This window comes from Mercenaria mercenaria, chromosome 1, assembly GCF_021730395.1.
Source record: "Mercenaria mercenaria strain notata chromosome 1, MADL_Memer_1, whole genome shotgun sequence".
NCBI lineage: Eukaryota > Metazoa > Mollusca > Bivalvia > Venerida > Veneridae > Mercenaria > Mercenaria mercenaria.
This window is the reverse complement of record NC_069361.1, coordinates 103,980,452-104,003,380: the sequence shown is the minus strand read 5'-3', so window position 1 is coordinate 104,003,380 and position 22,929 is coordinate 103,980,452. Positions and strand designations below refer to the sequence as shown.

At 34.1% G+C, this 22,929-nt stretch overlaps 1 protein-coding gene across 23 annotated transcripts in view; it reads left to right on the top strand.

Annotated features, from left to right (window-relative positions):
- LOC123527871 (uncharacterized) overlaps positions 1-22,929 on the top strand; it is a 72,532-nt gene that overhangs the window by 37,328 nt on the left and 12,275 nt on the right. For 17 of the 23 annotated variants that reach the window (XM_053519466.1, XM_053519481.1, XM_053519451.1 and 14 more), the window contains 14 exons: positions 700-857; positions 2,210-2,369; positions 2,917-3,024; positions 3,829-4,021; positions 4,750-4,797; positions 8,685-8,776; positions 9,120-9,275; positions 11,739-11,895; positions 12,614-12,739; positions 13,180-13,338; positions 14,072-14,155; positions 20,327-20,515; positions 22,220-22,318; positions 22,590-22,773. In XM_053519466.1, coding sequence (XP_053375441.1) covers positions 700-857; positions 2,210-2,369; positions 2,917-3,024; positions 3,829-4,021; positions 4,750-4,797; positions 8,685-8,776; positions 9,120-9,275; positions 11,739-11,895; positions 12,614-12,739; positions 13,180-13,338; positions 14,072-14,155; positions 20,327-20,515; positions 22,220-22,318; positions 22,590-22,773 — 1,913 coding nt within the window. Of the gene's footprint in view, positions 1-699; positions 858-2,209; positions 2,370-2,916; positions 3,025-3,828; positions 4,022-4,283; positions 4,308-4,749; positions 4,798-6,808; positions 6,854-8,684; positions 8,777-9,119; positions 9,276-11,738; positions 11,896-12,613; positions 12,740-13,179; positions 13,339-14,071; positions 14,156-20,326; positions 20,516-22,219; positions 22,319-22,589; positions 22,774-22,929 lie in introns of all 23 variants that reach the window. The other 6 variants (XM_053519483.1, XM_053519415.1, XM_053519384.1 and 3 more) reach the window with 5 other exon arrangements.

Here is a 22,929-nt window from a genome sequence, read left to right as displayed (position 1 = left end):
GATTGTTTTGTGTATAAAAAAAACATTTAAGAAAGCATTGGAGAGAAATATGATCAGATATGGTCATTTGTTAAGATGACTGTGATAAGAAAAATATGTTCCATGGGACATCTGAAACATATTTTAGATGTAATAATAATTTTTGCACTTTCATTCCTCCGTGGAAACAATATTTATTGCCAAAACAGCATTTGCTGTGGTCATGTGTTTGTAGTCTGATTGTAACTATGAAATAGAAACAGGCTGCTCAGGGAACAGATGTTAAAAGCCATGAACACAAGTTTTAGATGTTTTTCCAGTTCAGGGATATGGAAATGTTAAACTAGTTTTAAAGTTAATATTGTTCATATATGAAGCTGTATGTCAGTTACTTCTAAACCACTGAAATATAGATCAGATAGAGCAAAAGTGAGATGAAATGGATAAAGAAATCTTTTCTCTGTTCTTTTTGCACTTGCACCTGGTCTCCATGGAGGCACTGGCTGTGCTTCCTTCTTTCTTAAGATATATTGACAAGAAAACAGGGGAGTTAACATGAAAAATATGGTTGTGATTTCTCAAACTGACATTGCAGGTTAAGTTTCTTTTATTGGTCAGTGTCCAAAAAAGATGAGTTGTTTGATAAACTGGAACACCTGGTCTTATGATACTGGTTTTTAAATTACATTTAAATGGCGTTTTTTTCATACCATGTTTTAGTCACCCAGACCACTCTCTGGTGTCCAATCTACTGTTCTGGCAAGATGTGACAGAATATGGTGCAGCAGAAGACAGGGCCGCTGACCGTATGCTGCGAATGTGCAATGCTTGGGCAATATTTAATAGATATATTTCTGATGATAGTGAATTCAATATAGGTAACATTTTCATCTATTTTTTCATTTTGAAGATTTATTGTTTCACAGTACAATGAGAAACTATAACAAACAATTTCAGAGGATGATTTTAGTTAGCACTATTTTCCTGATTTAAGGTGTTACATAGTTTTTCTCCATTATTAGCTTGACTACTGGTACTGATGATAAACTTGGACAGGTAATAAAGTTGGCCACCTTCAAATTATTCGATTGCAATCGGTTATTTATATAATTTAAGATGCCGTCTAATAGCAATCAGTTACAACACCAACTGGTGTAAACAAAATTGGTAAATATTCTGTATAAATAAATGATTTACATTTGTCTGTTTAAAAAATATTTATCCAAACTACTGAGGAAGAGGATGTTTTTTGCGCATGCTCACTGTCAACACCTGAAGGCCTGACATTGGGTCACTTTTCATTACTTGATCGGGAATGACTGTTGCAGCATTTTTGGGAAAGTTTCAATATAATACTATGGAGAAAATTTTGTAAATGACAAAGTGGTCGAATTTATCATCAGTCAACATTTGTACAGTCCTCATTTTACATACCCCTTTCAGGACCTCACTTCGTGTGAGTTTGCTTACTAAATAAAAATTGAAAATGTTGTAAATTTTTCAGCAAACGATAAGCTTTATTTTGATACCAACCATTGATAACAATTTGCAAAAATAAAAAAGTTACAGGTAAAAAACCTCATTTTCTGTTTGAGTTTATCATCAGTACCAGTATGTGTAGTATACTGAGAGCTGGCTTACTTATCCGTGAGACCACATGTAGATTCTTGATTAAATTTTTCATGCATTTTCACTTCATAATAACTAAATGGCATTGTTTCAAGCATAAAATGTTCATCGCCCACATCATATGACACAAAGATCTGAACTCGGCACCAATTTTTCATGAATTATGCCCTCCTTTTAATTAGAATTTCAGGTTAAAGTTTAGTACACTCCCACTTTTATTGCTTAATTCATATGATTCATACCTCGAACAGTTGTTCCACATTATTATAGCGCCCTTTTCATGATAAACACATTCAAAGAGTGAGACAAAGCCAGGCCACTTATTCAAAGGTGCTTTACATACTGCAAATGCAGCAGCTCAGAGTGCCAAATTCATCATCACCTGCATCATTTGACACATGAATTAATTCAGTGATAGTTCTAATTCCCTCAGATATTTCTTTTTTCACTGTCTGAAATGGTAATACTGGTAATTGAGTGTGTTATCTCCTCTAACAGCTCTGTTTTATTCTTTTCTGACCACTGACATGGTCATTATGCCTGGATCTAATTTTTTGCAGCACATGATCAAAGGGAATGTTGTTTTTTGTTTTTTTTTCAGAAATTTCAGTAGATGAGCGAAACACTATACATAAAGCATTAATGTCAGCGAGTGACTTTGTGGATTCTAGTGTATTTAACAGTGCCAAACAACATTCCTGTGATAAACTTGAAGAAGCTTGGATCAGATACCTGAAAGAGGACCTGAAAATATTTCTTGAGTATGTATTACTTTGTTTACAAGTTAAACTGTCAATGTTAAAAGGTTAGGAACGCAGATGTAGCTTTATAAAACACAGAGAAAAATTTTCATTGTATTACTGTTTAACTTTTATCAGGTTTAAGATTATATGGATACAAGATTTGGATAGCCCACCTGCTTGGATCAATAGGGAGGGCGCAGGTCTGTGGATCATGGTGTTGTGAGTTTGATCCCCAGGTGGGGAGTATGTTCTCCATGATGATTTGATAAAAGACATTGTGTCTGAAATCATTCCTTCTCCACCTCTTATTCATGTGCCGAAGTTGGCAGTTACTTGCAAGAACAGGTTTGTACTGGTACAGAATCCAGGAACACTGGTTAGATCAAACCCCGCCATTACATAACTGAAATACTGTTGAAAAACAGTGTTAAATCCAAAACAAACGGATGAACAAACAAACATTTTGATAGTCGCTGAAGTATCTCTTATGGATGAACATACTATAACAGAAAGTTTTCAGAAATCTCATTTTCATTTGATCCACTTTGAACTTTATATATTTTAGTTGTCACATAAGACCAGGAGGTCCAAGCCCACCAGGTACAGCAGCCATTGAGATTATCTTAACAAATGACGAAGTGCTCATTCGAAGACCCAGACCATGGCAGAAAAAGTAAGTCTATAACGACCTAACTGAACTTGAAAACTGGAAATAATTCATTGGTTGGGCTGAATGTTTTTAGAAAGGTTTCAGTCGAAACAACTACATTTCTGCTTAGTTAAATAAAATATGTGTTATTTTAGTAAAATAAGTAATAGAAAGAGTAGGGGTTCACGAGAATAATTAGGTTATTTCGAGAAGGTGTAGCCTTTGAGAAATAACCTCATTATTCAAGTGGCCCCTACGCTTTCTGTTTTGTATCATGATCCACCAATATGAACAACGCATTTGGCTACTTATTTTGATTGACAAGTTAACATTCCATTTTGAGTGTTGGTACTACCACGTGACAAGCGTACTCTAACTGAAATAGAGAACGGTTTCAGAAAGTTCAACATTTCCCTACAGTAATGTATATGTAGGTGGGACCTAAGACATGTTTTCTAACTTAGTAAGAGTACGGCTTATAGCCACGCCTTTTCCTCAGTTGAAGAATATTACAGAAAGAAGTTAACAGTTATAATGACACTGCAGGTAAACCATGATACAAAGTATATTAAGCAGAATTGCATGTTTCAGTCTGATCTTCTATGTTCGCTTAGTTTAGTGTGCTTCAGAATGAAAACACATTAATTTGATTAGATATATATCAAAGTATGAAGGAATTGTAAAACCACTGATGTTTTTATAAGACTTTGTGTAGATTTCACGATTGTAGCAGATCACTAAAATAAGTCTGTGTTGTATATGTATGAAGAGGAATAAGGCACCATTCATGCATGTTCACATTTTATGAAATATCTGTTCTGTTTATAGGATGGGTACAACAGAATCGGAGCGAGCAAGGAGAGCTAAGCCGGGACTGTCCTTGGAGGATATGGATGAGGAAGAATTAGCAGCTTTACGTGCCAAACGTCGGGAAGCTCGTAAAGAGATGGAACGAGAACGGAGGAAAGCAGTAAAGGCAGCGTATAAACGTCTTAGGGACTCGAAGAGAAAACCAGAAGATGTAAGGCATTATATAATTCTATTCTTCTTTTTTTCTTTCAACAAGATATTCAATGAATAAAAAGCATAATAAAACAGATTTTACAGATTTGCTAATTTATATAGTATTTGATTTAGAGTTGAAATAGCAGTTGTTGCCCACCATTTTTTATGTACATTTTGAATTTCAATCAGTGTATGCACAAGTAGTACTTCACAGTTAATTTAATTAACACTTTACCAGATTCAGACATTTTCACTAAAATTTAACTGTACCTTTATAGTCAGCCACTCCCCCCAGTTTAACAGTAAGTTTTCACACAGCTTTCACAACTATTTTTTATGTTTGTATGTATATCATTTTGCCTATCTCGTTGTTGTGCAAACATTATTTGTGTATATTTATTTTGCCTTTTACAATAGAAATGTTTTGAGCTTACCACATTTTTGCCTCTTTTATTTTCAAAAGTTTAGACAAAGCTATTACATAATTATATTTAAGTTTATTTTCAAAATTTATTATGTTTCTTTTCATTTTGCAAAGAATATTTTACTGCTTTCTTTTTGCTTTCAATATTTATGGCCTTTTCCTTCAACCATGTTAATGCTTTATAAGCTTTGAAGTAAGGAAATATAATACTAAATCTTTATAAAAAATGAAATGATATTCATATGTAAATTACTTTATCATTGAACATTTTCATGCTGTTGACCTAAGATGATTAATCATAAATTATTACTCAAAATTAGAAAAAGGAAGGTTCCTCTACAGAAGAGTCACCAGTACAAACTGAGGACGTAAGTTACCATGGTGACATAATAACTCCGTAACCATGGCAACATAATTCTGTAACCATGGCAACATCTTATACTACCAGCATACTAGTTTATACTGCATTATTCTGCATCTACTTTATGATGACTTACACAATATATTTAATATACAGCACCTTTCAGTGGATTTAGCTGCTCATTCATGTTTTATGATGCTTCTATTGAACTGCTTTTAGATTAATACAAGTTCCATACAAGTCATTTAGCTTGATTAGATTAGATATAACTGAAAACTGCAAACCAGGTTCAGTCACTGGGAAAGGCATTGTTGGTGACAGTTTGTAAAAAAACATTAATTTTCTAATTTAGAATAATGTTGAAAAGTTGCAGCTTAAGTACGGAGAACCTACAAACACTCGTACAGAATCCATGAATGCTTTCACCTAACCAGAATAAATCCATTTTCATATAGTCATTGAAAGGTGCTTATTCAATGCCAAATTAAAAGCATGTCTATTTTATACTAATGAAAAAAAAAGACAGCTATTTTGTTAAGTCATAAATAACTTAAGTTCAATTGACAGTAACTAAAAACCTCTGATGCCAAATATAAATTGTGTGTTTCTATTGTTTCATTTCTTAGTTTTGGCCTTCTTAATCTTGATTCTTTGGCCGTGTTATAGAAAATTGCATTATTTTAAAATGGAGGATGTAGAAACTCACAATTCCTTGTTTGGCCTAACTTTATCAAAGCTAGTCTGTGTTTCTCTAGCTGCATATCTTGTTATTTCCATTTCTAGAGAAAGGTAATATTCAGATACAGGTAATATGGCTAGGCTAAATGTGCTTATATCATATGCTGGGCTAGATACAACATGAATGTTATTACAAATATTACCAAATGTCACCCTCGGTAAATGAAACGGTAACTGTATGTATGTGCTATTGTAACTTTTAACATACAAAATGTTACCAATTGTTATCCTCAGTAAATGAAACTGTAATTATATGTGTATAAACCCCATCTGGCCTTAATTATTTCTAAGTCACCTCCATTGCTTATTTGTACATGATTATCCCCCTTTCATGTTATTTTGATCATTGATGCTTTACAGGTCCCAATATTCTACCTAAAGACAAAAGTTTACTTAAAAAATTCAGGAAGTGGACAAGATGATATTTATGCTCTTTATTTCATGAATTGCATGTTTGTTGCTCATTTTTGCATGTAGAAAGGGCAGACAACTGCTTGTAAATGTGTTTGCGTGTTAACTGTTGTTATACCGTATGTTAGTGTGTGTAGATTTTATGATACAAATGTATGTCTTTTCAGTTGTACTGTATGTGTCCAAAACTCTGTTTTAAAAAAATCACTTAAGTGTAGTCAAAATATACTGGTACTGATGATAAACTCGAACAGAAAATGAGTTTTTTTACCTGTAACTTTTTTATTTCTGCAAATTGTTATCAATGGTTGATATCAAAATAAAGCTTAGCTCTTACTGAATAATTGACATAATTTAAATTTATATTTAGTAAGCAAACTCACAAGAAGTGGGGCCCTGAAAGGGGTATGTAAAATGGTGACTGTACGAACGTTGACTGATGATAAATTCGACCACTTTGTCATTTAAAAAAAATCTCATTAGTATTATATTGAAACTTTCTCAAAAATGTTGCAACGGTCATTCCCGATCAGGTAATGGAATGTGACCCAATGTCAGGCCTTCGTGTGTTGACAGTGAGCATGCGCAACAAACATCCTCTTCCCCAGTATTTTTGGACAAATATTTTTTAAACAGACAAATGTAAATCATTTATTTAAACAGAATATTTACCAATTTTGTTTTTGTTTACACCAGTTGGTGTTTTAAGTGGTTACTATTAGACGGCATGTTCAGTTATATAAAAGAACAATTGCAACTGAATAATTTGAAGGTGGTCGACATTATCATCTGTTCGAGTTTATCATCAGTACCAGTAGCTATAACTGTGGTTGGTATAAAGTAAGTGAAGTAACATTTGCTAATCATAGATTGAGGACCAGCAAACTGTAAAGTCCTATGTATATTTCCATAATGTAAGTACATAGATCAGAGACTTTATATTGAACATTTTGTAGCTATTTTAATAAGTTGTAGAAAGTTTTGGCTTGTCCTTTATCTCTACGGGCCAGTTTTCATCAATGTTTATTATAGGTCTGAAATTTAAACTTCTAAGTCTCAAATATTCAGTTTGTCATATCTCTGTTTTTAGCAAATTTGTACTGCAGATATTTTGCTGATTTATCTGTAGCTGCAGATTTAACCCTTATCATGCTCGATACAATTGATTCTGCCTTTGCGACCAGTGTAGATCATGATCAGCCTGCACATCCATGCAGTCTGATCATGATCTGCACTGTTCACCATTCCGCCAGTATCTTTTTGGTAAGCACCCCTTTTAACAGTTAACGGTGCTGTCCAAATTGGAAGATGGACAAGTTCATTATAGAAATTTAGCAGGATGAGGGTTTACACTTGTGTAAAGATTATTTACAATCTGTGATAATTTAACGAAGATGGAGCAGAAAGCAAATTTAGTATTTTGAAGTTCACGTTTGAATTTCAGCCTTCAAACATTGTTGTATATGGACCCAGGTTGAGCTGTTATGATCATGCTGTGTCTGTTGTCCAACATTAGATTTTTTACATTAAACAATTTCTTCTCATGAATGTCTGATGGAGCTTCACTAAACTTGGTCTATAGCATCACTGGATAGATCTATCTCAAGTTTTTAATGCCTCCTTTGAAGAAGAGGCAGTTAATGCAGTAATTATTTTGGCTGACTTTATTGTTATTTTTGGGGTCATATTCCAAAATGAAAAGAAGTCTTTTTCCCAATTACTCTTTATAAAATAATTTGGTAAGAAATGGATAATTCTCTGGAAACACGTATAGCCTTAAAAAGCTGCATGTTATTGTAAAGAAATGAGTGTCTTTGGATTTTCCCGACTTTTGATGAAACCACAGCTAAAATTCTCAAAGTCAAGGGTATGGATAAAGAAAAGCCTTTAAACAACTTCTACTTATGAACCACTGATAGTCTTCACCAGATTTGGTCAGGAGCAAAAAAAAACTCTTTAAACAATTGCTTCATATGGACCACATGATGGATCTTCATCAAATTGGGTCTGTAACATCCTGATATGGACTTTCCTCATATTTGTTAAAGGGTTCTGTTTTACTGCACTAAGGGCCATTAGAGAACTAAAAATAGAAAAAAATTATATGACTTCTTTTCATTAACCACTGGATGGATGTTGACCAAACTTGGTCAGAAGTAAGGTCACAAGATTTCCTCAGGTGAGCGACTCTTGTTGTAATATTAGAAACTAAATGTAGGGAAGAGGATTTTGAAAGAGGTCTGTAAAGTTAAATGGATTTAGAATTATTTGAGTATAAATAGTTTTTTGAGGTGTGACTTTTGTCCTTGAACTTTATACATGTAACTTTTAAAAATTAAAAATACTTTTCTCATTCTGAATTTAAATCTGCTCTTTCTATATTTCTACATTTTCTGCTTGAGTAACATGTTTTTTTTTTTATTAGTTCATTTTTTTGTAACATATACTGATGTTTTGTAAATGGGGTTGGTTGGTATGTATAAAAGTTCTTTTTTTTATCTCAGTATCTTTAAATATACTTTCAATTATTTGTAATGAATTTTCATGCACACATGAAATACCAGCAGCAAAAACAGGATTGTTTGATATAAAGAAACAATTATTTAAAAAGTACAAAATAATAATAAAAAATAATCAAAATTACTTTTAAAGCTATAAAATCAAACAAAATGTATTTATTACATAATTATTACAAAATGAATAAATAGAGCAGTATAAAAAGATGCATTTATTATTTCATTTTAGAAAAAAGATGCAGATGATATGGACTTTGATGATGGTGAGAAAAAATCTGCCCGTCCTCCCCCTCCCTTCCACGAGATGATTGGGAATAAGGCGTAAGTAAAATTCCCTGTTTTATAACCAGTATATGCAGAGCCATTTCATAGCTTAAAAGGTATGCATCAGTCAGATTTAGGGAAAAAATTCACAAAATTTAGTTGAAATGTTGAATCAGAAAAATGCAACCGAAAACTGTAATATTAATTTTATTGTTTTGGTGGGTCTTCTTAAACTTTAGTAAAGAGAGTATATGAAAGCAGATATATTTGTATTTGATATGGTACACTATAATGTGCTGTGCAATTTTGTGTTATATGTTTATGTACAGAAACAAGCTAGTGGAATAAAGCAGTCACATTTAATGTGTTGTAAAAAGTATAAGATATTTTTCTTTTTCAGAATTATGTCAAACTTCAAGAAGCATCTTGTAGAACAAGAAGAGAAAGAATGTTTGAACATGGTAGGATTGTTTACAGACATAGAAACCTTCCTGTCGTACGGAACAAACAAAAAGGAAATGCAGCGAAGGGAACAGCATGCAAACTTTATACAGAAGTAAGAATTATGTCTCCCCCAGGAGACATATTGTTTTTGCCCTGTCCGTCCGTCCGTACGTCACACTTCATTTCCGAGCAATAACTGGAGAACCATTTGACCTAGAACCTTCAAACTTCATAGGGTTGTAGGGCTGCTGGAGTAGACGACCCCTATTGTTTTTGGGGTCACTCCGTCAAAGGTCAAGGTCACAGGGGCCCGAACATTGAAAACCATTTCCGATCAATAACTAGAGAACCACTTGACCCAGAATGTTGAAACTTCATAGGATGATTGTACATGCAAAGTAGATGATCACTATCGATTTTGGGGTCACTCCATTAAAGGTCAAGGTCACAGGGGCCCGAACATTGAAAACCATTTCCGGTCAGTAACTTGAGAACCACTTGACCCAGAATGTTGAAACTTCATAGGATGATTGGTCATGAAGAGTAGATGACCCCTATTGATTTTGGGGTCACTCTGTTAAAGGTCAAGGTCACAGGGGCCTGAACATGGAAAACCATTTCCGATCAATAACTAGAGAACCACTTGACCCAGAATGTTGAAACTTCATAGGATGATTGTACATGCAGAGTAGATGACTCCTATCGATTTTGGGGTCACTCCATTAAAGGTCAAGGTCACAGGGGCCTGAACATTGAAAACCATTTCCGGTCAGTAACTTGAGAACCACTTGACCCAGAATGTTGAAACTTAATAGGATGATTGGTCATGCAGAGTAGATGACCCCTAATGATTTTGGGGTCACTTTGTGAAAGGTCAAGGTCACAGGGGCCTGAACATTGAAAACCATTTCCGGTCAGTAACTTGAGAACCACTTGACCCAGAATGATGAAATTTCATAGGATGATTGGTCATACAGAGTAGATGACCCCTAATGATTTTAGGGTCACTCTGTTAAAGGTCAAGGCCACAGGGGCCTGAACATGGAAAACCATTTCCAATCAATAACTTGAGAACCTCTCGACCCAGAATGTTGAAACTTCATATGATGATTGTTCATGCGGAGTAAAATGACCCCTAATGATTTTGGGGTCACTCTGTTTAAGGTCAAGGTCACAGGGGCGTGAACATTGATAACCAGTTCCGATCATTAACTTGAGAACCTCTCGACCCAGAATGTTGAAACTTCATAGGATGATTGAACATGCAGAGTAGATGACCCCTATTGTTTTTGGGGTCACTCCGTTAAAGGTCAAGGTCACAGGGGCCTGAACATTGATAACCAGTTCCGATCAATAACTTGAGAACCACTTGACCCAGAATGTTGAAACTTCATAGGATGATTGAACATGCAGAGTAGATGACCCCTATTGATTTTGGGGTCAGTCTATTAAAGGTCAAGGCCACAGTGGCCTGTTCATGTAAAATCATTTTTTGGAAATAACTTGAGAACCACTTGACCTACAATGTTGAAACTTAATAGGATGATTGGACTTGCAGAGTAGATGACCCCTATTTATTTTGAGGTCACTTGATCAAAGGTCAAGGTCACGGAAACCTGAACAGTGACTTGAGAACCACTAGGCCAAGAGTGTTGAAATTTAGCGGGATGATTGGACATGCCAAGTAGATGATCCCTATTGCAGCCAACCATCAGTGTCTCTTTGACTTTTGCTCCTGACCCCTATTGACTTCTTGCCTATAGGACTTTGCATTGGGGGAGACATGCGCTTTTTTACAAAAGCATTTTCTAGTTTTATGTGAAAGTAGATTATCATTTAGTTAATTGACCTGTTGGAAAGCATAGCTAGTATGTTGGAAAGGTGGAGCTGCTGTGGTTGAAAGGCCAAGCTGGTATATTTGATTCAAATTTTTTCCAAACAGTAAGCATATTTGAGACATGCCATGAGAAAACCAACATAGTGGGTATGCGACCAGCAAGGATCCAGACCAGCCTGCGCATCCGCGCAGTCTGGTCAGGATCCATGCTGTTTGCTTTTAAAGCCTACTGTAATTAGAGAAACCATTAGCGAACAGCATGGATCCTGACCAGACTGCGCGGATGCGCAGGCTGGTCTGGATCCTTGCTGGTCGCATACCCACTATGTTGGTTTTCTCATGGCGCGGCTCATTTGTAAAAACTTCACTAAAACTGCAATCAGTACCTTCTTTTTAATCTGTCTTCGGTGCACATGGTAATTGAGAAAAGAAATTTTTTTGTCACAAACCAAATTTATGTTATTCAAACCAAATTATGCACCAATATAACCCCAGTTCTGCTTGTGTCCAGTCAGTTTCTGTTGTCTGCAAAGCCTTGTTGTTTGGTGAATAGCACATTGTAAAATATTTCCTTGGCATTATTTAGAAAGTTTAGAAGAGTGATTGTGTTCCTCAGAAATTAGTATTTAAAGTTTGTTCATTTACGTTAATATTCATACATGAATAATGAACAATAAAATAGTGTATTTATGTAACTGTTACACATCTGAGCTAACCAGACCCTAATTTTCACTACAGAACATACTTGGACTCTCATGGTAAGAAGAAAGTAGAGTTGTCAGACAAGTTGAAGAGTAAGATACATGACAAGGAGAGACCAAAGACACCTGTGATAAAAGAAATACAGCACAGTTTGCATGCTAAAATAGATGAACAGTTTAAATCCTATTTGGTGGTAAGTGCAGACCTTCTAGCTGTTGTAATCTAATGGTTTAACTTTCAGGGTCAAAAGCATGTTAATTTGCTAATGCATATTAAATTTTATTCAACCTGAACACAAAGCATTTGTTTAACCCTTAGCCTGCTGGCGGCGATTGGTTTTGCCTTTGCGACCAGTGCAGACCAAGATCAGCCTGCACATCCGTGCAGTCTGATCATGGTCTACACTGTTTGCTATTCAGTCAGTAAATTTTTAGTAAACACCCCTTCAAATGATAAATGGTACTGCCCAAATTGGAAGATGGACCAGTCCATTGTAGAAATTTAGCAGGCTAAGGGTTAAGAATACATTCAGTGTGTATAATTTTATACTGTCAAATCATTAATATCAATGTGTGATTAATTTCTTGGTTTAAATCCAAAAAAAAAAAAACTAACAACACTTCCATTCATTTGATCTTCAAAAGTTGAAATTCACGAAGTGATATCTTCACAAAATAGTCTTTTTAGCCCAAAACCACAAAATTCCATGCCCATAAAATCAAAAGATTTCACAGAATTTACTTCAGAACTTCAGAGATGCCAAATTTTCATTTCAAATTTTGCACAGAATTGACAATTATAATCCAAGTTGTTTTACTTCAAGCTGTAATATGTTGTAGTTTTGTAACTTTTCCAGAATGAGCTTTATGTAGGTACACTATTTAAAGGTGTCCAATTTTTCTGCATTTCAGAATAAAGCAGAAGAGCAAGGTATTGAACCAGGAGATCTTGTCAAATTGTCTCAAGCAGAACTTTCAATGAGGCTGGGAACTGATGCTTCCATGGGAACCTGGAGAAAAACTCGTGGAAAAGGGAAGGTGTGAAATATTTCTGTTTATGTATTAGATAAAAATATGTTAACTCTGATACAATATTGCACAACTTGAACACTGTTGTTGAATTTAATATTTCTGTTTAAATTGTCGCAGTATATATCTTGATCTTTAAAACAGGCGCTGTAAAACTGCTTTGGAACAAAATGTTTAAAAAAATTCCAACATAGGTCAAATAACAAATTTTTAATTCTTCAAGAGTGATTTATTCTGATTTATTTGTAAAAACAACAGTGTAGCAGTTATCTGAATAAATCTTCAACATTATATTTTTTCCAGCTAAGCACTATTGAAAGGCTGTAATTGCACAATTATACTAGTCTTTTTTTTTTGCCTTTAACCATGTTACACTTTTCCCTAAGTTTTGAACTGTTTTACCCATAATCCTATTTCTACCCTTAATGCATTTTACCACTAACATACAGGATGGAGACATGGAGAGGGAATATTCGCATCCCTCTGTCAGAATTACAATTAGTAAATTAGACAAAAAGTCTCGTAGAGTACATTTTGAAAAGGAAGGTACAGAAGTTTCAATGTATTCTGAATCAGGAACAAATTATACATATCTGTCAACATCACAGGTATATAGGAGTGATTGATGCATGTTGAGCTTGACGTTCAGGAAAACATTAAACTTTAGAACATTTAATTAGTCTAACAATGGAATGGTCATGTTTTTAAAAAAATATGTGTGAAGTAACCGTGTTATCTAACAGTCGAGACTGTTTTTAGTAATATTGTTGGTTTGTAATGCACTAACATACTTCTAAACAATAGCTGTAACAATAGCTGAGACTGGCTTAGTCTAAAGTTTTGTAACAAAGCTTACGGAGTGATAGGTGTTTAGGTAACTTATTATATATATATATATATATATATATATATATATATATATATATATATATATATATATATATATATATATAATAAGTGTTTGAAATTTGTAACAACTACGTTAAGTTCAAGTGTAAAATCTTAGAGAAAAGTAATTAAAAATAGTATATTTTTGCTTGATACATGGAACAGTTAAACAAAATCTCAGTAAGCCTTAAGTTAGAATTTTGCTAAGATTATGTATTAGTTGGCATTAACATTAAGGTTCAATTTTAGGTAAAGGACTACAGTTAAAAAGTTTTAATAGGAAGCAAAACATATAGTACTAAGCACAAGAAATAGTATAATTAAAGTGACATCCCAATTAATAAAGTTAACACTAAATTATGTGACGTAATCAAACAATGTTGCGATATGGTAAAGGTTTTCATTTTTTATATAAATTTTTATTGACGTTTTTATACATGTATATGATACTAGGATGAATCCAGCTCGTCAACTCCTAGGGGCCCTGGCAGCTCCCAGATGTATAGGCGCCCTAAAAGGGCTCGTTTCAACACTAAGGTATCCGCTACATGTACATGTATGGTGTTATGATTATTTTGATGAAAATCTCACATTTTTGTGTATATTTTACTGCTTCGCCTCACACACGTTATATTTTGCATGGCTTACCTTATGCTTGGTGTAGTATGATCTTGTCTTATTGGTCACTGGTAGAATAGTTAAGGTGGCGTATTGATAAACAAAAGGACTGTTATTTCTTTCTTTGCACGTTTTGTCTGTTTCCTTGCAGTTTTTACTGTGATGGGGTGTATATTTAAACAGTTGATAAAACATTTGGTGTTAATGTTCGTAATAACCTGAATGACTTTTAACCTTTTATTGTTAATAAAGTTTTGAAAACTAAAATATTGATTTAATGTACACTTTGTATTAAACATCCAATTAGCAGTAGTAGTGTGTTGCTTCAGTAGCAATGAAAGCATAGTAGTATGAGGTATAATAAAAAACAGTGTCTCATATAAAACATTAATGTTATGGACTGATACTAGCTCAAAGTTTCTAGGGTAGAAAAATTGTTTAAATAGTATAGTATTCCTTTACAAGAATAATCTTTACCAGGGTTCCACACTTAAAAAATTTTTGAGGCGAAAATAGCAATATACACTTGAGAAGAATCTCTGGCTGAGGTGAAATTAGCAATATATAGTTATGCAGATTCTCTGGCTGAGGTGAAATTAGCAATATATAGTTATGCAGATTCTCTGGCTGAGGTGAAATTAGCAATATACAGTTCTACAGATTCTTCTGTTGAGGTGAAACTAACAGTATATAGTTGTGCAGATTCTCTGGCTGAGGTGAAATTAGCAATATATAGTTATACAGATTCTCTGACTGAGGTGAAATAAGCAATGTACACTTCTGCAGATTCTCTGACTGAGGTGAAATTAGCAATAAACACTTCTGCAGATTCTCTGACTGAGGTGAAATTAGCAATATACACTTCTACATATTCTCTGACTGAGGTGAAATAAGCAATATATTATAGTTATGCAGATTCTCTGGCTGAAGTGAAATTAGCAATATACACATCTTAGATTCTCTATATAAACTACTCTTTCAACTACAATTCTCTATCAAGTTGAAATAAGCAAAATCTCTTTCTCCTGCTTGACTAGTGACAGTAAAATTAGTTCAGATTGCAACTATAAAGGTTGTTTTCTTGATCAGGATTTGATGTTTTGACTTGGAAACTTTGATTTGACTATAACTGGATAATTATTTTGACTGTAAAGCACTGTCTTCATCAGTAAAGTGCTAGGTCAGTGTGTGTTATCACCTGACATAGGTAGGTCATGTGGTACAAGGACGCTGTGAGAGGTTACTCCAGCACGTTATCCTAGTTGAGTGAGGGTCATGTTGGTGATGGTCAGCTTCTAAGGATAATCAAAACAAGACATGTCAGAGTGGTGATAGCCATCAAATGACAATGACCATCACTCATTGAGGAGTGGAAGTACCTGCAGTGTACAACAGTTTCTTTGTATCACATGATTTGCCAACATTTTGTTCTGAGTAATGAAGTAATTTCATTCTGAAATAGTTGAAATTAAGTTTTCTCCAACTTATCTTTGCATTTAACAGGGGCAAAATTAGTGATGAAGTACATTTTTTTTTATCCATTACAATCTTACTGGTTTTATGTTAACTTATATAAGTAGTTAAAATTGAGTTTTCTCCCACTTATCTTTGTATAATACTACTACTTAGTAGGGGCAAAATTAGTGATGGGGTAATTTAACCTTCACAATCTTGCTGGTGTTATGTTAATTTACATAAGTAGTTAAATTTGAGTTTTCTCCAACTAACCTTTGCATTTAGCAGGGGCAAAATTAGTGAGGAAATAATTTATCTCTCACAATTTTACTCAGAGATATACTGTAGGATCAAGTTAATTTTACACATGCTTTAACACCAGAAAAAAAAAATTCTTATAATTCCAAGTAAAGATGTTTCACGTCAATATTTCATGTTTTCGCTCTCCAAAAGGTCCAAAAATGACCATTTTTGCCGAGCCGAGCGTGCGTCCGTCCGGATTTGATTGTCCGGACCATAACTTTGACATGCATGGAGTGTCAGCGCAAGAACCAGTTCCCTAGGTCTAAGGTTAAGGTCACACTTAGAGGTCAAAAGTCAGATACAAGAATGACTGTCTGGAGCATTTCTTTTTTATGCATAGAGGGATTTTGATTCAACTTCGCACAATTGTTCATCATCATGAGACTGAATGTCATGCGCAAGATCCTAGAATTACTCCCCTTTGTTGTTACTATAAATAGCTTATGTAATTAAGACCACTTTTCTGTAGTATAACATGCATGTTACATCCACTTTTCAGGTGAATTTGACCTATCTCTCCTGGTGAGGATTTTTGTGTGGAATTAGAATTTTTTTTTTTTAAGATTTACGTCCCTTAGTTGTTACTTTAAATAACTTATATTGTAACTTTTTGCAATCTCTTTATTATTTGGCTTAAGTGTTTGCCTCAATGAGATAGGGAGTGTCATGTGCAGCTCCCGGTCCTTTTGGCAGCTGGTGGGCTCGACATGTTACCCGTGGGCATCTAGTTTTCAAATTTACTGCTGTCTGATTTGGCATTGTCATTGTTACAAGGCTGAAATACACACATGAATACAAAAGTGATGAACAAGGGGTTCTCACACCTAAACAAATTAATAGATATTGGAATTATACCTTGCTGAAGTTTCATTTGCAAATGGGGTATGCATACCCTGTATACATTTTTTGCTATATTTAATGAAGGCTTGTAGTTTTCAAATAAAGATTTTTTTCTTTAGCTCATATTTAAATTCACCTCTTTTATTATGGTTATTAGATTTTACAAAAAAGACAGTGTGTACCAAATCAGGAAACATGTTGTTTTTGTGTGTGTTTTTAGCCCGACTATTCAAAGAATAGTCTAGCTATTCCACTCACCCTGGCATTGGAATCAGCGTCGGCATCACACCTTGGTTTTTGCATGCAAGTACATACAACTATCATTTAAAGGCATATAGCTTTGAAACTTATTCTTTCTTTTTCTTGGTCAATTACCAACCTCACTGGGTCAAGTTCCATAACTCTGACATGTATTTTGAGCAAATTATGCCCCCTTTTGGACTTAGAAAATCCTGGTTCAAGTTTTACATGCAAGTTACTGTCTCCAAAACTAATGCAGGTATTGAATTGAAACTACACATGTATCTTCAGGGTTATCAAACTAGTTGTTAGCATCAAGTCCCATAACTCTGACCTAAATTTTGCATTTCTCCTTTAATTTATTGTTGTTTTTAGCTCGACTATTCGAAGAATAGTCTAGCTATTCTACTCACCCTGGCGTCGGCGTCGGCGTCACACCTTGGTTAAGTTTTTGCATGCAAGTACATACAGCCATCAATTAAAGGCATATAGCTTTGAAACTTATTTTTTCTTTTTCTAGGTCAATTACCAACCTCTCTGGGTCAAGTCCCATAACTCTGACATGTATTTTGAGCAAATTATGCCCCCTTTTGGACTAAGAAAATTTTGGTTAAAGTTTTACATGCAAGTTACTATCTCCAAAACTAATGCAGATATTGTTTTGAAACTTCATATGTGTCTTCGGGGTTATAAAACTAGTTGATAGCAGCAAGTCCCATAACTCTGACTTTCATTTTGGCCAAATTATGCCCCCTTTTGGACTTAGAAAATTCTGGTTAAAGTTTTGCGTGCAAGTACATACAGCTATTTCTAAAAGGCATATAGATTTGAAACTTATTTTTTCTTTTTCTAGATCAATTACCAATCTCACTGGGTCAAGACCCATAACTCTGACATGTATTTTGAGCAAATTATGCCCCCTTTTAGACTTAGAAAATTTTGGTTAAAGTTTTACATGCAAGTTACTATCTCCAAAACTAATGCAGATATTGATTTGAAACTTCACTTGTGTCTTCGGGGTTATAAATCTAGTTGATAGCAGCAAGTCCCATAACTCTGACCTTCATTTTGGCCAAATTATTTCCCCTTTTGGACTTAGAAAATTCTGGTTAAAGTTTTGCGTGCAAGTACATACAGCTATTTATAAAAGGCATATAGATTTGAAACTTATTTTTTCTTTTTCTAGATCAATTACCAACCTCACTGGGTCAAGTCCCATAACTCTGACATGTTTTTTGAGCAAATTATGCCCCCTTTTAGACTTAGAAAATTTTGGTTAAAGTTTTACATGCAAGTTGTTATCTCCAAAACTAATGCAGATATTGATTTGAAACTTCACATGTGTCTTCGGGGTTATAAAACTAGTTGATAGCAGCAAGTCCCATAACTCTGACCTTCATTTTGGCCAAATTATTTCCCCTTTTGGACTTAGCAAATTCTGGTTAAAGTTTTGCGTGCAAGTACATACAGCTATTTCTAAAAGGCATATAGATTTGAAACTTATTTTTTCTTTTTCTAGATCAATTACTAACCTCACTGGATCAAGTCCCTTAACTCTGGCATGTATTTTGGGCAACTTATGCCCACTTTTGGACTTTGAAAATTCTGGTTAAAGTTTTACATGCAAGTTTCTATCTCCAAAACTAATGCAGATATTGAATTGAAATTTCACATGTGCCTTGGGGGTTATAAAACTAGTTGATAGCAGCAAGAGCCATAACTGATATGCATTTTGGTCAAATTATTCCCCCTTTTGAACTTAAAAATCTTTTGATGTTTAACCTTTTTGGGTAATATTTTCCTGCTTCTGGGACAATATTTCGAATAGTCGGGCTTGGCTGTCTTACAGACAGCTCTTGTTTTTTACCCTCTTCCTTTTTTATCACATTTTTCCAATAATATAGACATATATAATAAAAATAAAATGAATATTGAAGATTAATTAAGAAAGTACTTTGTTTATCAATATTGAAAAGAAATAAACTGTCACTAATGTATTTGTTGTAAATGTGCTGTATTTATTGGAAATAAAAATATATTACAAAAAAAAAAACTAATGCAGATATTGAATTGAAACTTCACATGTGTCTTTGGGGTTATAAAACTAGTTGTTAGCATCAAGTCCCATAACTCTTACCTGCATTTTGGCCAAATTATGCCCCCTTTTGGACTTAGAAAATCCTGGTTAAAGTTTTGCGTGCAAGTACATACAACTATTACTAAAAGGCATATAGATTTGAAACTTATTTTTTCTTTTTCTAGGTCTATTACCAACCTCATTGGGTCAAGTCTCATAACTCTGACATGTATTTTGGGCAAATTATGCCCCCTTTTAGACTTATAAAATTCTGGTTAAAGTTTTACATGCAAGTTACTATCTCCAAAACTAATGCAGATATTGAATTGAAACTTCACCTGTATCTTCAGGGTTATAAAACTAGTTGTTAGCATCAAGTCCCATAACTCTGACCTGCATTTTGGCCAAATTATGCCCCCTTTTGGACTTAGAATATCCTGGTTAAAGTTTTGTGTGCAAGTACATACAGCTATCATTTAAAGGCATATAGATTTGAAACTTATTTTTTCATTTTCTAGATCAATTACCAACCTCACTGGGTCAAGTCCCATAACTCTGACATGTATTCTCGGCAAATTATGCCCCCTTTTGGACTCAGAAAATTCTGGTTAAAGTTTTACATGCAAGTTACTATCTCTATAACTAATGCAAATATTGAACTGAAACTTCATATGTGCCTTCGGCATTATAAAACTAGTTGATAGCATCAAGTCCCATAACTCTGATATGCATTTTGGTCAAATTATGTCCCCTTTTGTACTTAAAACTCTTGATATTTTAACATTTTTGGTAATATTTTCCTGCTTCTGGGACAATATTTCGAATAGTCGAGCTTGGCTGTCTTACGGACAGCTCTTGTCTTTTTTTCATGTTAACTCACATTTAAGAAATTTGGAAATGTGATTTTTTGGAGTATATCAAGAATTGTCTCTATTTTACGTTGAATGTTTATTTTTATATAATATGATATATGCTAGTCTTAACATTCTGTCATCAGTTGATGCAGTTGGCAAAGCCGGGTAAGAGAACTGTTTTATGATAGAAACTTTGCTTTCCTTCATTTAGATTTTGTGTGTGATTACAAATTAGTATAAAATTGTCATGTTGAACAACATCTTTAGGAAACTGTTTAGATTGAACATAAATTTAGCAAATGTGATGTTTACTTTATTCAGACTGGTCGTGCTCAGCCGCATAAAGATGATCGAGAAGAGTTTTATAAGTCGCTCAAGACATGTGCATCTGGCAAGATGTCACTACAAATGCTGTATTTCTATAAATATCTGCTCAAACACAGCGAGGAGGATAACATGCCTCTTATTGACAAGGATCTGTTCTTCTATATTGAAGTCCAAAAATTTAAGGTTTGTAAAACTTAATGTTTCCATAGAGATGTGAATGTCTCTTTAAAAAGAATTCAAGTTTTATGAGCACCAAAATTATTTAAGAAATAATATATCTCACTTTGTGATTTGTCATTGAATAAAATCATTGTTTAGAGTTCAGATGCGAAGGAGGGCACAGCATGAGTGATTTATTAATATGCATCTAAACAACAAAAATGATTTTATATTCAAGAGCAAATCTCTAAATGAGATATTTTATTTTGATTCTAACATGTTACCAAGGATTTTAAAGTACATCCTTGATGACATCCATCAAATATTTGCCTGTTTTCTGTTGGTTTCTTTTCCAGCCTGCAGCTATGCCATTTGACACTATGACGTAATAATTGTGATGTCAGAAAAATGTTTTCTGGTAGAATAACACACAATTTTCAGCCTTCTTTGTTAATGGGAAAATGAGCCCGGTCATGTTAGAATATGCTTTCTGTTGTGAAATCTGTTTTACATTTCTGTAAAATACAAGTCAAAATATTGTACGAGGGTTGCTCATTTAATTCCTGAACGACCGCTATAATTCTTGATCTATTTGATGTTTAGAAATAATAAAACCAGCATATTATACTTCAATCATATCTGTATTAATGTGCAAAATTTCAATGTGATACGACTATTGGTTTGTAAGAAATCAAAAAATGATAATACCTAGGGAATGGTAAGTGGCCCACGTTGACGTTGACACTTTCGACGTCACAAAAACGTCAATAATTCAGAAGCTCATTCTTTCTCAAAATAACGACCAGCGGCCGTCACACACCTCTGATGTCTATGTACACAGGCAGAGAAAGTGTCCCAAAACCACTTGTCATCCAGAAAAGCAATCAAACGTCTTACCCCCTGTTTCAGACTTAAAATTTTCAAACCTGATTCCTGTCTCTGACACTCCGCTGACCTGATCTTGCGTCATCTTTCGATGCTGTTTTGCCTTCATGAAAGTGTTTATACCAAGTGTACACCATTGTTCTCTTCACAGGATGTTCTCCACATGAATCATCCAAAAGTTTCTTTGTTTGAACAGGCTTGTGCCCAATACGTTCACAGAATTTTATGATAACACGCTGTTCTTCAATAATTTGTGAATCCATTTGATAAAAATTACAAGTACACACGATGACAGTAAAATCTATAAACATTAAAAACAAGTGCAATTTTGCACAGGTTATTACGTCAATGAATTTATAACGTCATCTGACGTTTTCTCGCTCAAAAATTTATAAATTTCCGAATTTTAGCATATTAAAGTTTAAGTATATCAACAAAATACGGCGCGGGCCTGATCAACGTTCCTTTGGTTGCTATAGTTACTATAACTTCGAAACTGTTGCAGATTCATTTTATATATTTTCTACACATATTCACAATATAAAAACCTCGCGTTATATAAAATTTCAGTACATTTGGATGATATTGTCGAAATTTGGAGCGGTCATCCGGGAATTAAATAAACAACCCTTGTATATGTCATAAATGTAGACTGTTTACTTCTGAACTTGCTCAAGTCTTTCTGGTTCAAGGAAAGTATGAAAGTCGTAGGCTTTCCAAAGTGAATGTATAAATGTTTCTGTTTTAACTCTAGTATGACAGAATAAAATTATATCTTATAATTTCATTTTATAATTTCATTTCATTAGATGATTCATTATTTATGAGTAAATTGTATTGTAGGAGTGCAGTCACCAGTTTTCTGATGAGGAATTGTTGCGGCGTAAGGTTCAGTCCCTAATGGACTGTTTCTTAGAGTCATTCACAACACCAGCACTTCAGGTAAGGTCATTAAGTTAAACTTTTTTTACTTTTAATAGTTGTTTTTGAATTGTTCATTCATACCATATTACGTATTGTCATTCCATTACTTTTTACTGACCATCCTTGTTTGAACAACTCATCACACCTGCCAAATACAACTTGAGGTTTGAAGAGGCTTGAACCAACAGAAGTGTGGAATAAGTGATTTATTGTCAACGACCGAAGGACCTAGACAATGTATGGGCATTAAAAAGATTTTGCAATCTAGCACTTCTATGTTTGTTTACAGATTGATATAGGAGGAGAGCTGCAGCAGAAGACATTGAGGTCTGCACAGAGGTATCTGGCTGGTAAAGAGGTTTTCTCAAACATTTTTGATGAGGCCCAGCTGAGTGTGTTTAAGGAGTTGCTTCCATACTGGGCTGGATTCAGGAAGACTTACTCCCCTCCTGATGATCCAAACAAGAAACCTGGTAAATACTATTATATGAAACAACAAAGTTAGTAATTAACTAAGGTAATTGGTTGACAATATGGTGAATGATCAAAATATGTGTAAAACAAAAAAATTTAGTTCTTAAGAATGCAAGTTAAAAAGACAGTATAAAATTTCAAAAATAGATTCCAGA